The sequence below is a fragment of the Nothoprocta perdicaria genome, unplaced genomic scaffold (assembly GCF_003342845.1).
Source record: "Nothoprocta perdicaria isolate Ctin4 unplaced genomic scaffold, notPer1 scaffold_71, whole genome shotgun sequence".
NCBI lineage: Eukaryota > Metazoa > Chordata > Aves > Tinamiformes > Tinamidae > Nothoprocta > Nothoprocta perdicaria.
This window is the reverse complement of record NW_020455988.1, coordinates 2225252-2239582: the sequence shown is the minus strand read 5'-3', so window position 1 is coordinate 2239582 and position 14331 is coordinate 2225252. Positions and strand designations below refer to the sequence as shown.

General features: G+C 37.9%; 1 protein-coding gene across 2 annotated transcripts in view; it reads right to left on the bottom strand.

The window, feature by feature from the left end:
• Window positions 1-386: 386 nt before the first annotated feature.
• Window positions 387-14331, bottom strand: part of PPA2 (pyrophosphatase (inorganic) 2) — a 35895-nt gene continuing 21950 nt past the window's right edge. Inside the window, exons 8-13 of one of the 2 annotated variants that reach the window (XM_026050854.1) lie at window positions 11594-11721; window positions 9739-9824; window positions 8217-8286; window positions 3631-3670; window positions 2542-2579; window positions 387-2352 (exon numbers count right to left, since the gene is read on the bottom strand). In XM_026050854.1, the coding sequence (XP_025906639.1) occupies window positions 2548-2579; window positions 3631-3670; window positions 8217-8286; window positions 9739-9824; window positions 11594-11721 (356 nt within the window). In that variant the 3' untranslated portion in view covers window positions 387-2352; window positions 2542-2547. Of the gene's footprint in view, window positions 2580-3630; window positions 3671-8216; window positions 8287-9738; window positions 9825-11593; window positions 11722-14331 lie in introns of both variants that reach the window. The other variant, XM_026050855.1, reaches the window with a different exon arrangement.

Here is a 14331-nt window from a genome sequence, read left to right as displayed (position 1 = left end):
ATTTCATATAGCTATTGAGAAGCAAATACTGCTACACTAAGATTCCCACTGAAACGAATCCATTTCTAAATGAATAAGAATCCAGTTTTAAACATACAGGAATACAAATAAGGACAAACAGAAGACCTGTCTGGAAAACAAAACAAAATCCAAGCATTTATTGTAAACCCGTTTTCCTGAAGTGATCTGTAAAACATATTCCAGATTTTTCTGTCCCATCCCCCAATTCTCCTCTTAACAGACATTCTCTCCACAGCTTTTTTATTACACTCCATTTCCAAAAACCACATGTCAGTACCATTCAGTACATTTTAGCTGCAAGGTTACACATAACTGTACATCTTTTTATCTCACTTGGGAAAAAATCCTTAGAAAATGTTCATAAGCAGATGTTGCAAGCAGTTTGAAGACAAAGTAGTCATCTGTTTATGTATTCTCCATGAAGGAAATATTTTAATATTTTCAAAATTTATGACAGCACAAGGCATTTCAGTTCCTATCAATTTTCATCCTTCCCAAATACTATTTATTTTTTTACATGCATAAAGTCTAATTTGATCTAAATATTTATTTCTCAATTCCTAATCCCACATCATTAATGTAGCTATAAATTAAAAAGCAGTTATTTTTTACAGTAAAAAGAAGCAACTTAAACCAAAACCATACTATTGACCCTGTGTGTGCAGGGGCGTTGGACTAGATGTTCTCTGGAGGTCCCTTCCAATCTTAAGCATTCTATGATTCTRTGATTGACTGTTTAACCTATTTTTCCCAGTGTAACATGGGTATCTGTAAACAGCTTTTTGGGGTTTTTTTKTATGCTTATATTGTCTTTCCCTTAAACATCTCAAAAGAGTAAGAAAGTGAGCTATGTATAGAAAAGATAATTTGATTTAACACAGTGTCCTTCATTGTCCAACTGTCCCTAAAGAACTTTAGGGAACAGCAAACCTCTTTGATATAACCACCATACAGGCAAATGTAGCAGCTGTTCTGTACTCTACAATAGCTAGACTCTACAATAACCAAAGTAACTTCATACCGAGAGGCTGCACATGAACCCAAGACACTAGGGAAAATATTTAAACAATGAATAATTTTTTAAAAGRCATTACATCTGTGGGTATAATGTACACTATCTTACAGTTCTGTAAATATGCAGAAGCACTATTGTAAGTATGCGTTGAATGTAACATAACTCCAGACTTTAAAAAAATAAGTTTTTAGTATCTGATATGTAGGTTAGATTTTTCCATCCCACACCGTACACCTAATCCCTATGTATAAAACAATGCATAACCCCTTACAGATGGGAGAACTCAGACTACTCCAAAGTGCTGAGGCCCCTTACTGCTGTTTATATATTAAGCAACTTTCTAAAGCAGAAAATTAACTCCTAACATCAAAGAATAATACCCAGAGGGTGAAATTTTTTTAACTAATAACATTCTTTGTAAAGAAAAGTTAATCCTCTAGGTAAAACCCACCACCTATATTTTTCAGTTTTCTGTCTCCCACTTCCGTCAAGTGTCAACAATATTAAGCCTTAGTTATGGGCTGTGTACAAACTGGACTTCGCTCACCTCTGCTCTCAGTAACACGCTGGGTAAAGCTGTCCGTGTGCGATCATTTCCTCTCTACTTAACAGCCCTTTTTTTTTTTTTTTTCTTAAAAAAAGAAAACACTAGGCAGTACAGATAGATCTGATATAATCCCACAGTAGAAAACATGGCAAATATTTTTACCAGAAAAACACAAAGCTCAATTTTACACATTTTATTAACTTTGGCCCACTGTGTGAGGGGCTATCAGAAGTCTTCAGGCATATACAATTCTAAAAATGGAAACATTCCATAAGGAAAATCCTTCCTGTGTGATGAAACAAAGCAGTTACCAAAACAGGATGTGCTGCAGAGAGCACACGTGCATCCTTATTTCAGTTGTTATGGCATCAGCCCTTCCTAATTGAATTACTTTTTGGAGTGAAGTTATATTTGCTTTATAAAAGCAAACATGTTACACCAATAACTATGAAATATGCAGAGACCCACGGGCACAAAAAAGAATTTGCCTCAGGAAACATCGCTCAGTTGCATATCTGAGCATGTGGTAAACTGCTAAGCTCACAACATACAGATTACTGTTTCTGAGAAAGATTAGTCACAGTAGACAGACAAACCCCAATATGCAAATCAACACAGCCTCCTATGCACCTGATGACTGGATTATTCCAAAATCTGGAGAACAAAGGTTGAAGACAACTTATCTCCATCTCGGGAGGAATGGGAAAGAGGAATGCCAGAGTTTTAAATCTCAAGAATGAGCAAGCGCTCTTCTTCCTTCTCCTTCACCCTGCACAAGACAGGCATAGAAAGGGAACATATCTTTGTCAGTGTTTATTTACATGATAGAAAGTTCATACAATTTGAAAAGTTGTCTCAACAGGAATTCAGCAATTAATGTATTTGCCTATGTGTCTTCAAAATTCAAAGAAAAGAAAAAAATGGATGATTTAAGGAATGATGTGGCTTCAGCACGTACTGACGATCACTTGGGAGAAAAGTACCAGGCATCATCAACTAAAATAAAAAACACACATCAAAAATGACATTAGTTCTATGCAACTAGCCACACACACAAACATTTCAAAAGGAACTTTCAAATCTTTTGGATGCCTCCCCTCCAAACACAACACTTCTGGGTGAGCTCCATCTTCAGCCYACGTAAAGCATGTCCTCAAAATAAAAGCCCTTCACTTGGAACAGTTTGGCTGAAGCTACCCTGCAGGAGTTGCAACACTGACGTGACTATCCCTGGAAAACATCAAACATTAGGCAGGCTATGTTCAGTTGTCTGTCAGATGTCTGCACTGTAATACTTCAGTAAATAAATGCTATTTATTGGCATGCCATATAAGGGCAAACGGCACACAACTTGCTTTCCCATGATATGGGCTACACAGATGTTACTTCGCAAACAATTTGGAACTCTGCTCATGACTTCCAGTCTCTTAGTGTTTCTGTAACTCCGTCTGTCTCCAACAGTGCATACATTTCCCTGTGGAGTTCTTGCCAGGAGAAATAGGGGTTTTCTTTTAAAGTAAAAGTAGCTAACAAAAATGAAAGTCTCGGATGCAATCTTATTTCTTGACTAAAAACATATGGTGTTAACATGGAAAACAACATCATAAAAATGAATGTTTTTTTTTTTAAATTACACTTGAAAATTAAGTATGGCTATGTCCTTTTAAGAAAAGGGGCTATTTATTTGATGTGCTAGCTACTATGAGGAATAACAAAAATATAAGGTAAAACAATCTTTCTCAATTAAAAAGGGTGTCATTTTTACCTTCCCTGATCAAAGGGATAGAAAGAAATATTTAATCTTCTCATCTTTTTATGCAGATTACACATTAACAGCAATCTTCTCCCATAAACAGCCTCTGAATTTCTGTCCACAATCTATTTAACAGGGGACAGAAATGACAGTCTGACAAAATATAATCATCCTCATATTTACCCTCCCCCCCAACAGGACTGCTTTATGTTTTTTTTTTTTTTTTCTTTTTATTAAAGTAAATGATTATAAAGAAAAAAAGTCATATAGCATTTGGGATAAAATAGAATATACCTTCTGGGGAAATAGAGTCTCCATTCACTGGTGCTGGTGCCTTAAAAAAAAAAAAATGTTGTTTTTAGTTTCTTAGGTAGTACCAAAACTCAAAGCTAGTTTACAGCTGAATAGATTTGCTCTTGATTTTAGTACCAAGAGATATTAACATAAACAGAACTTTCTGTAGGTCCTGCAGAACAATATTCTATCTTTGAAGACTTCTAAATTTTCTCTTATTTTCTTAAGCTACTGTACAATTTTCTTTGTTGCTCATAAATAACAAATTAAACTTTATGTAACATCAAGAAAATTTTCCTACTCTTATTGTATTTGTGGATAAAAGGATTTGCTCTTTACATACTAAAGAGTAAAAATTGTTACTTGTACAGCAGCAGTTACATTACTATACATTTTTTAAGGTATGCATGTGGGTATATACAATTTACATAGATTCAAACATTTAAAAAAATGTATGATACCCTTTTAGAACTCTATTTTAACAACTAGGAGTCATTTCCGTGGAGAGTGATGAATTCTGTTGCAAAAAGTATGTCTGTAGGTGCAAGTCAGACCTTCCTCAGCAAAGGTGGACACAGCATTACTACAGTGTATCCTGTTCCTTTACTTAAAGCTAAGTAAAGGAAGCAGCCTTCCTTGCAATGAAGATCCAAGCACAGTTACACTAATAACAAAAATAACCTTCCACTGTCCTCCCCTCAGTTCCTCAAAGAGGCAAGTTCTCCAACTGACATAACTGATGAGGAAACGGTGAGTATCTCAGCACACAGGATCTTGCAACATCCAGCTACATGCACAAATCCAGTGCAAAACCTGGAAGGACACTGGCCTTTGCTGTGACATAGGCCCATCTAAGCTGGACTTACCCAAACAGGCAGCCCTGGGACAAATCACTCAGGTGACACGTACAGAAAAGAAACAGCCTGAAAGACAGGGCTTACAGCAATTTGATGCTTTGTGAGAACAAAGCTGCACTGCGAACAATATCGCTGTCTAAATGCATAGGTGGAAAACACTTCCTGTCACTACTCACAGCACCTAAAGACATTAACAAAGATTCTATAGCACTTCAAGGACAGCCAGGCTCAACTAGATGCTGCAGTAAGTAGGCTCAGCATACGGCACAGTTTGAGCTGCACCAGGGTGATTCTCTCAGGAGTGTGGCTGTCGCTGAGCTTGCATGCACAGGGCAGGCTCCCCAAAACAGCCTGGGAGCAGCAAGGGGAAAAATTCTCCTTCTTCCTGCTTTACCCAGTCACATGCTCAGAGGGGTTACATAACCAGTCTCTGGTCATAAAGGTGGTGTCAGGGTGATGAATGCAACCGAGGTCCCTGGCCTCATCACCAGAACATTCTCTTCAGAGTTATCGTACCCTTTCCAGCCTTAAACACAGGCAGGGAGAGCCAGTGATGATGTTTGTACAAAAGGTGCCTGCACCTGCTCAGATAATTGCTCAGAAAGTTTAGGCTGAGAACTCAGAGGACCAGCTTCCCACCTGGAAGGTCGAACTCATTCCACTGAAACAGAAGGCTCTTCATGACAGAATCCTTTCACTTGTGGTCCAAATGAAAAAACAAACAGTATCTTTTATTTCACATGAAAAAACAAACAGCACCTTCTATTTCACAACTGGCCACTGAACAGACAGTGCCAGTTCTACTAAGTTCTAAGAAGCTGTAACCAGAAAGGCAGTTAATAGATCTCCCTGCTTAGATTTGATTTATTTCAGATTACTGTTAAATACAGTTTTGGCTGTCCTGGTCAGTTTTGCAGATGGCAACACTCAAGAGCCCGAAACAAACGGTACATCTTAGCACTAACACATTCAGCTACAAAGCTGTGCTCCTCCAGGGTTTATTCCTCAGTGTGTTTCAACATCAGAGCTGAGACAGAGATGAAAGTTTTTAGCTGCTAAGAAACACCACAAACTTTCAGCGGGCTGATGTAGTTTGAACGTTCAGTTCATGTCCTCATATGCACAGGTTATCTTCAGATCTCACTAGGATTGCCTGGACATGGCAACTTCCCCAGCTGTAAGACTTTTCCTCATTTACTACTTGTAATTTGACAACACACTTTCTGTCCTGGAAGTGCAGTGGAAATTCCCCAACAGAAGTCAATTCTAGTACCCGCATCTGTAAAATAATGAAAGGTCTCATTCCAGCACAACAGGTCGTTTTGAAATAAGCAGGACAACCTATCGAATTACTCAATCAAAAATGTATCTAGATCTGAACTGTGCATAATTTGGTAAGCACTTGACAAGGATTCATTTTTTTTTACCCCTTTTTAGTTAATTTTTCTTTTCATCATAAAAACGGTTTACAACAAAAGTGTTTTTTTGTTGTTGCTGCTGAAAATCTGTTATATCCCATTTAATAAAAGGCAATTAACACCAACTAAAAAATCCCATAATTACAGTCTGACCTAGGAATCAGGAATGTAACAAACCAGTTCAGTGCCACAAGTTATTCAGAAATTATGTGGCAGCTGAAATATGTTTCTCACTATGAAAAAGCTCCATTCTTGGTTTTCCATTCTTCTGTTTTTATCCAGAATTTAATATATGGCATAATTTTTTAAAAGTCTTTTTAGTTTCAAAAACTAGACACAGACATCTTAAATTTAAAGGCCATTAAGATTCCACAGCCAACACTTACATATTTTCACTTCTGCTCAAAAGAAACGAATGCTTACAAGCAAACTGGGCAGTGMAGTATACTAGGCAAAAAGATAACCCCTGTACATAAAATGTACAGGTCAATTCATTTGCTTAGAGTCAGAATTTGACTGTTTGCCATTCAATTTCAAGAATATCTTCCTTTTCCAAGCTACTTTAGATTAGAAATTGCATACAGTAATTATGGTATGTAAAACAGGACCGCATCTTTTCCCTGTTTGGAAAATACCAAAAAACAGTCACCTACCTAGACACAGTTCAAGTATTTAGAATATACTGAAACAGAATGATGGAAAAGAACAGGGCRTGACAACTTCAGAAAACAATAATATTGCCTAAAGAAAATAATGAAAGGCACAAAAAAGCCAGGAAGTATTTAATAAAATAATTTAATAAAAAGACAAATGTTCATACTTCAGTTAAAGTCTGGTTCAAAGTATGGGCTTTTATAAACATAATTTACAAATCCCAAACTCCATAAAATTTGTAATTTGCTATTAAGAGCAAAATAATGGATACCGCTGGTTTAAATAAATATTTATTTACTTACATGTTTTGAAGTACAACCTGCACAGAACACATAAAAGGAAATACTCCTTTGCAGATTTGTCACTGTCCAAATTGAGAATGTATTTGAAATTGAATTTTTTTTTTTTTTGCATTTAAATAGCCATTAAAATTTATTGGAAATTTGAAAGTATAAGGGAGGTAAATATTTGTGTATAGCTATGACTGACGTAACTAAAAACCATACCTGAATACCCAAATTAATTCTTCTTTCGYATAAAAGTTACAAGCCCATGGATCAAAACATACTCACAAGTGTGAACGCTGAGCTTACTGAAAGCAACACACCAGGAGAGAAAAAAAGTTCAGCTTGGCACCTCCTTATGTTTTAAACAACTTTTTTCTTTTTTTTTTCCTCTCTCTTTGCAAGTTACTGAGCCTTACTTGCTTATGACAAATTACCACTGAGGACAATACCTTCTTACTAGAAACAGTAGTTGGAGTCTTAACTGCACAGGCTGTGGATGTTGTCTCCTTTGAGACCTGCACTCGCATAATTACTGTGACTAGCGGGGCAAATCCCTGACCGCGCGCAGCCCTCGTTAGTTAGCTACCCAGGCAGCCACGCACATGGGCAAAACACTTGGCATGCTCCCGTGGTCACAGGCATAGGCCCAACCACAACTAGAGTACATTAAAAAAGRRGGAAAAAAAAGTAAGTATTGTGGGTTTCTTTTCTTCAGGTAATTTCTCTTAACTTTGCTTACATTCCAGCATACAAACTAGCATATTTTAAAGTGGAAGAAATTCTCCTTCACTAGCATTTGCACATGAAAGCATCAGACCTGCAGGACATCTTTCTTGCCTAGAAAGGAAACCTGTGTGTTTTAATTTTATGTTAATTTGCAGAATATGACAGGCATTCTTTACGAAACATTCATAAAAGCAGCCTCCTCTTTTACAGCAATGCATTTAATTATGCAAGTAGACAAACAAAGGATGCTTTTACTGATTAGGGACTACAGTCAGCTAGTCAATGAGTTTTAACACTGGGTGGTAACTCATGGCAACAGGGGAGACAGGGAAGACAGMAGGCTAGATACAAATAGCAGTCCATCTTGCTATTCAGGATCAAAAGAAACAGCACTACAGAAGAAAAAAAAAGAAAACACATACACAAAAAAGAGCAGAATGGTAATGAACCTGTCAGAAAAATACAATTGGACCACTGCAACGAAAGATTTATAATATAATACTTACATGTCCTCCACTACCTTTGTGTTCTTCCTATTAATTACAATGCAATTTAAGGCATAAAGGGCTATTTCAGTTTAGCTACTTTATTTTCTCCTTTTTTTTTTTTTATTAACAAATTAAAGAAGTAAATATTGCCCTTACCGATTGCACAATTGATCGGGCATCCTCTTCAGTGCAGCAAAACGGGCTACCACCTACCAGAACATTTGTGCTGAGAAATAAAATTAGTATGTTTATCAACTCTTAGAAAAGACAGATAATTAAGCATCCATAGGAAAGGAAAACAAATCAAACCAAATCAAAAAACAAAAACCCACACAACTCCACACAAAGAGCTCAGAAAAGAAGAAATCAAAAACAAAGTAACCAGCAATGTTGTAGGGGAAGATATTCTTTGTTTCTTTGGGTTTGAGGGTTGGTTTTTATTTTTAGGGGGTGGGGGTTCATTTTTATGCAAATGCTCTTCATTACTGTAAGTAACACTCTCACACTCTGCTTCTGGCAGCTAACTCAGGAATAATGCAAAGATCCACAGCTAGGAATCTAAATGTGCCCAAAGGTCAGAGAGACACAGGCATTTCTTGAGGAAGTTACTTGTGGGCTAAAATGGATGGCACAAACATCCTGCATTTCCCTTCTGCATTAAAGGATGGCAGGTGCTACATGCATACCAAGACACTCTTGGTCTGCTGCTGCCTGCTGCACCCTTATGCACAGGCATAAGGAGAGAAAAAAAAAAAAAAAAAAAAATCACACACACACAGAAACCCACCCCCCCCACACACTCAGAAAAAGAAACCTCCGATCAAAATTCTGCTCTATGAATTCTTATCCTTTTACACCAAAATTAATTTGGTCATGAGTTTTTTTTTTTTTTTTTTAAAACGGTCCTACACAACCTCTCTAAGCAAGACTGTGATTTTTAAAATTATTTTAAGTTACATTAACACGTAGCTCAAAGTGCTTCTAAATCCATGAGAACTCAAGTCAAACAAAAAAAATTGCAGGATAATATTCAAACTAAAACTATAACTGGTCCAACTGTAGAATTTGTCTCAAGGAAGAGAGAAAGTCACATTTCCACAAGAAAGTACACGAGAACAGCAACTACCTGAGCACAGCCTTTGCCCTCCCACTTGGCTCTTGTGAAGCTACAGCCCTTGGACAGCACCAGGCAAACACACCTGCCTGCACTTCAGGGCAGAACTGTCAGTGCAAACCAGCCACAAGAGTTTAATCAAGTCCCTTTCAATTTAGAACAGGGCCAAAGGCTGGCAGTGAACAGCAATTTTGCATCCCAGATTTTTATTTTTTGTTGGTTTTTTTAAAGAAAAGAAATCTTAAAACAGCAAATACATTAAGGAGGGAGTAAACAGTGATGAGACATACGGAGATTCGCCCCAAATGATCCCAAACACACTCTCTGGGGCTATTACTAGGAAGTTGTAATAGTCTACATAATTTTATATAATCAATATATTTTTGAACCACTTTATTACACAAGGTGCAATTATCACATACAACTATTAATTATCAATCTTAAAAACATAAATGTTCCTGTGATCTCAAAGCAAAACATCTAAGTAGTTCATGCACAGCTGCTCCATGTTGAATACCAATAGTACTAGTACAATACAAAGACAAGATTCGACTGCATACTTACCATTTAATAGCACCTCCATTAGCTTTTTTATGAAGTAAAGCTTTCCAGTATTCATGGGTAGATTTAATAATTTCAACAGCAAAATCCTGGTTTATATGAAAGAAAAGTCTTATGATTTAAATGGCTATTAAACAGAAAAATCAGCAATAGAAGTAGTTCATTAAACATACTGTTTCACATGTTATTTTCCAGAAATTTAATGAGGCCTCAAAGGAGGCCCCTTAAAATAACACTCTCTTTATGAAAAGAAACAAACTTCACTATCTGTCAAATACACTGGCAATGCATTCAGGACTTTCCCTCAGTTGGCAGCCAGAAAACTGAAAGGTTGCATGAAAGAATGAAATTAGCAGTAGATACTGAACAGACATCTCCATCTACAGAAAAATGTACCAGGTCCTAAACGGGACAARGTATGAGTTTATGAGTCCTCTGCTCTATGTGCACATCAGATCAGAGGTAACGTTTTCCCTTCCATGCTAAAACGTGTGTTTACCTCATTACTTGCTCAATCACATACGCACTTCCAGCAACATAACGCGTCAGCTGCTTAACTGTTTTTGTTTGTTTGTTTAAAAACAAAAATAACATTGGGGGAAGGGGAATCAGAAAACTCCATAGGGTCCAGATGCTATCTGGACTGCCTTGCAAAAAAAGCCGCCAACAGAACATTTATGTGTCCTAACAAGGAGCGACTTGGAGAGATGCCACCAGAACACTGTGAACTTCACCAGAGCTGCTGGAAGGCAGCCATGGCCGCCCTGCCACATTCTGGGTCTCCAAAAAGGCTTGAGAAGCATCCAAATGCTCCAAACTGGCTACACCAGGGTCTTCAGAGTCTCAAATCCAAACTCCAACAATTCGACTACATCCCTTTTAAACTGTTGCTATGGCARAATTACAGGGCAGGCAAATCAGGAAGAGCAGTGACTGGGAGAACAGGGAACAGACTATCAGGCTCTGCAGGCTTCTTACCGTAGATTTGATTGATTTAAAACACACTTCTAGTGCAGAGGGGAGCTGGAGCATCTCTAACCATGCAATAAATGAATAAATAAAGAGTAACATTGTCCATGATGGTTAGAAGGCATTTTATGACTCTGAAAAGCACACTGCAAGGCTGGACTGGCTGACACATGGACATGATTCATTAGGAACTTATGATTTTCTGCCAAAAAAATTGTATTGAGTGCACAATATATGACTTGCAAAGTATTTCTACTCAAATCAAAATCAATTTCCTCTGGAGAAGTCCAAGCATTTTCCTCAGCAAAGTCTACTCCCAGGCCCACTCTCCTTTCAAATACTGGCCACTTTCTGCTACAGGATGTTTAAARAGCCATTCATTTTTTCTAAAAAAGGGAAAAATATTTTTTTCAGTCTTCAAGCCAAAAACAGCTCAAATGTTCTCGTATAAAATTACCAGGAAAAAGTATACCTTGCRCAAATACCATATATAGGAAAGTCTGCAACCTATTGTCTGTCTTAAACTGTAAAGCCTTGAAAAAAATGTCACAAAAATTATCAATCAAGACTGGAAGAAAAAAATGTCTGTTCACTCCTCTAAGGATCAAAAATACTGTAACAAGCACCACAAACATATAGTCTCTTTAAGATTGAGACCCAATGTTTTTAACTGACTACCTTTAATAACACATATTTCTCCCTCGGAGAAAAAAAGGAAAGGCACCAAAAATTATTTATTAGTCTGCATATGCTATATTCAAAGATCCCTCATATAAAAAAAATCTATATATTAAAGCTCCTCTTTTTGCAATAAATTCCCAAAAACCGAGGATGGATCAAGGCAGCCATGTGGCAGCAAAATACACCTCTAATTTTGTATCATCTTCACCTTGTCTTTAAATTCTCCATTAAAAGCAAACTGATTTTCTGGTTTTCCATCCGGGACCTTATAACATCGGAACCAGTCAATTGTAGCCTCAAGGTAGCCTGGTTTGTGCTTCTTGACATCATCAATATCTGTTGATAAAAAAAGGAGGAGGAGATTACTCACAGATTTGTACGTTGATTTCACCGAACACTTTCAAAGTCAGAGAACTTTATTGCATCAGCTGCCATAGTTGAAATTTTATGATTTCAATACCACACTAAACAGGTAAAGCAGTTGCCTCCTGGTTTTCATTAACTAAGACCCAAAGGGACAATGAATAAAAAGACTATACTTATAAAAAGTAAAGAAGAATATTCCATGTTTATAGACTTTCATCTTGGTATGCCTCTCTTGCAATGCTTGCAAAGTAAGTCTTGTGAAATAACGGAACAACTGTAGGCACTACAGGAATTTTTTGATAATGAAGTAATACCTACTAAAAACTACTTTAACACATGGATTTTAAACCACCATCTCAAAACCAAGTATGGGCTTGACTTCTCAAAGTTGTATTAAATGCATCGCTTTTTCCTCATTACTTCCAAATTCATCCCCGCAGATATGAGACAGGCACGTGCCAGGCACTCTGAACACCACTCTGCTGATAACCCRTATGTGTTATCTACATCCTTGCAGCGATAAGCCAGCTCAACCTCCTGCTGTGCAGACTGGGACAGAACCCAAGGAGGAATGCACACACAGCACACGCAGGGCACGCCTGGAGATGAGAGATGAACATTGCCCCAGTGAATGCTGAGAGATTAGGAGGAACAGGAACGTTCTGTTCTACAACATACACATCCTTCTCTTTCCAACTCTTTGTCTCATACTGCCCCTCCTGACAGAAACAGGAGTTGTGGGGTTTTTTTTGTTTTGTTTTTTGTTTTTTAAATCATCATGTCCTTTCTGTATGTAGTCCTGCAATTTCAAAACTTCACTCTGCCCARGTGCCCTTTCACAGTATTAATCTTTTCTATAGTTTTACAAGTCATTTCTTTGCTTCTCCCTTCCTGCTTCCCTGACATCACCTCCTGTCACTGTCCCATTGTCCACCCTATCTGGCTACTCTGTTCTCCTCCCATGTGTATGGGTCTCAGTTCCAACTGGCAATGACTGCTAAGTGACATTCTCCTGCCTACCCTGTCAAAGGTACTTATTTTATGAGATTAACTACTAGTCATGTCATTTCCAGCTTTAACTAACAAGGGTATCTTTCCAAAGTCTAGCCTCTGGACCTGAGGGGGGGGGAAAAAAAAAAAACAAAAACAAAAACTTCACCATACAAGCTACACGACAACACTCTACAGATCACTGAGTTAACATTAACATGCGGACTGAACTCTAAGACTAAAGCTATACGAGATGATACACTAAGTATTCACAGGCATCAGATAAGTGCCACTCCCAAATTCCACTGGATCACATACTACCCAAAGGATAAAACATAAAACCTTGAAGAGCTCTACATGAATTTTTGCTTCTGCATGCACTTAATAGGCCTACGTGCCTATGGACTCAGAGTAGAATACATTTTGAACTTAGCTGCTGGCTCTTTGCCTGTAGAAAATCAGAGAGTTTCACTGGCAGAATCCCAGGAAAAAGAAAAAAAAAGGAAAAAAAGGGGCATGGAAGGTTGGGCTGGAGGTGGGTCTTCTTCCTGCAATGTAAAAGGACAACAAACCTTTCATAGCAGATTGTGTGGACAGTTGGAGGCCTAAAGTRCGCGACTGACCAGCAGGAATGAGTTAGAAAAGGGCGGGTCTTGGTTGAAGGTGGGATGCTCTATTTGAGCAGTATAAAACTAAAGCTACAACTAAGATTAGTTTTAGGATGGCAGTGCACCATCCTCTTTTCTCCAAGCAAGGGAGCATCCCTTCTCCTGAGCCTGCATGATCTCCCCTGGTGGGGAATGCAGTTCCAACTTCGATCATTTCTTAAACACACAAGATGACAAAGTTATTCAGGTCTATAAAGTGAAGGAGGCTGCAGCAACTTCCTTGGCTCCCAGGGGAGGATGAACTCCAGGTCTCCCTCTCCAGACAACACTCAAATTCAAGCACACTTTCTCTGACCACTATTGCTTTTCTGGTTGCTGTTCCAGCAAATCTCTCACCCAAAGTTCCTTCACCATTTCTCTTCCTTGGATATTTGTCTCCTATTTCCCTCAAAATTGTTCATCAGGAAGACTTCACTGATAGACATTTGAGACTCTCCTCATCTGGCACACCATATATTTGTGTTTTAAAGACCCAAATACTAGAATAGACTTTGGCAGACTCTCATTGCCTTCCTAAGCTAGACCATCTTCATAAAATTATTTCTTCAAATCTTATATTTTTGCCCTTGGAAAACATCTGGTCTACGTAAGCTGACTAAGCAGAACCAGGCTACAACATTAGAAGGTCTAAAAGCACTGTCTGCTGTATATTCTGGCTTTGAGGCCTGGAGAAGGAACACACTGGCTGCTTTTTTTTTTGTTTCTTTGCAAATTATTTTCCTTCCGCTCAATGCTTCACTATCCTTTATTAGGAAGGAGAGCTACAGGGTACCAAATAAGGATTATCCTGTTGATTACAAAAAATAAAAACTGTAATAATGGGAACTGGGGGTCAAGTAGCAGGAACAAAGTGCAACAACAGCAAAACAAAACAAAACAAACAAAAAAAACCACCCACCCAATCCTGCTGCTGTGCACTCAA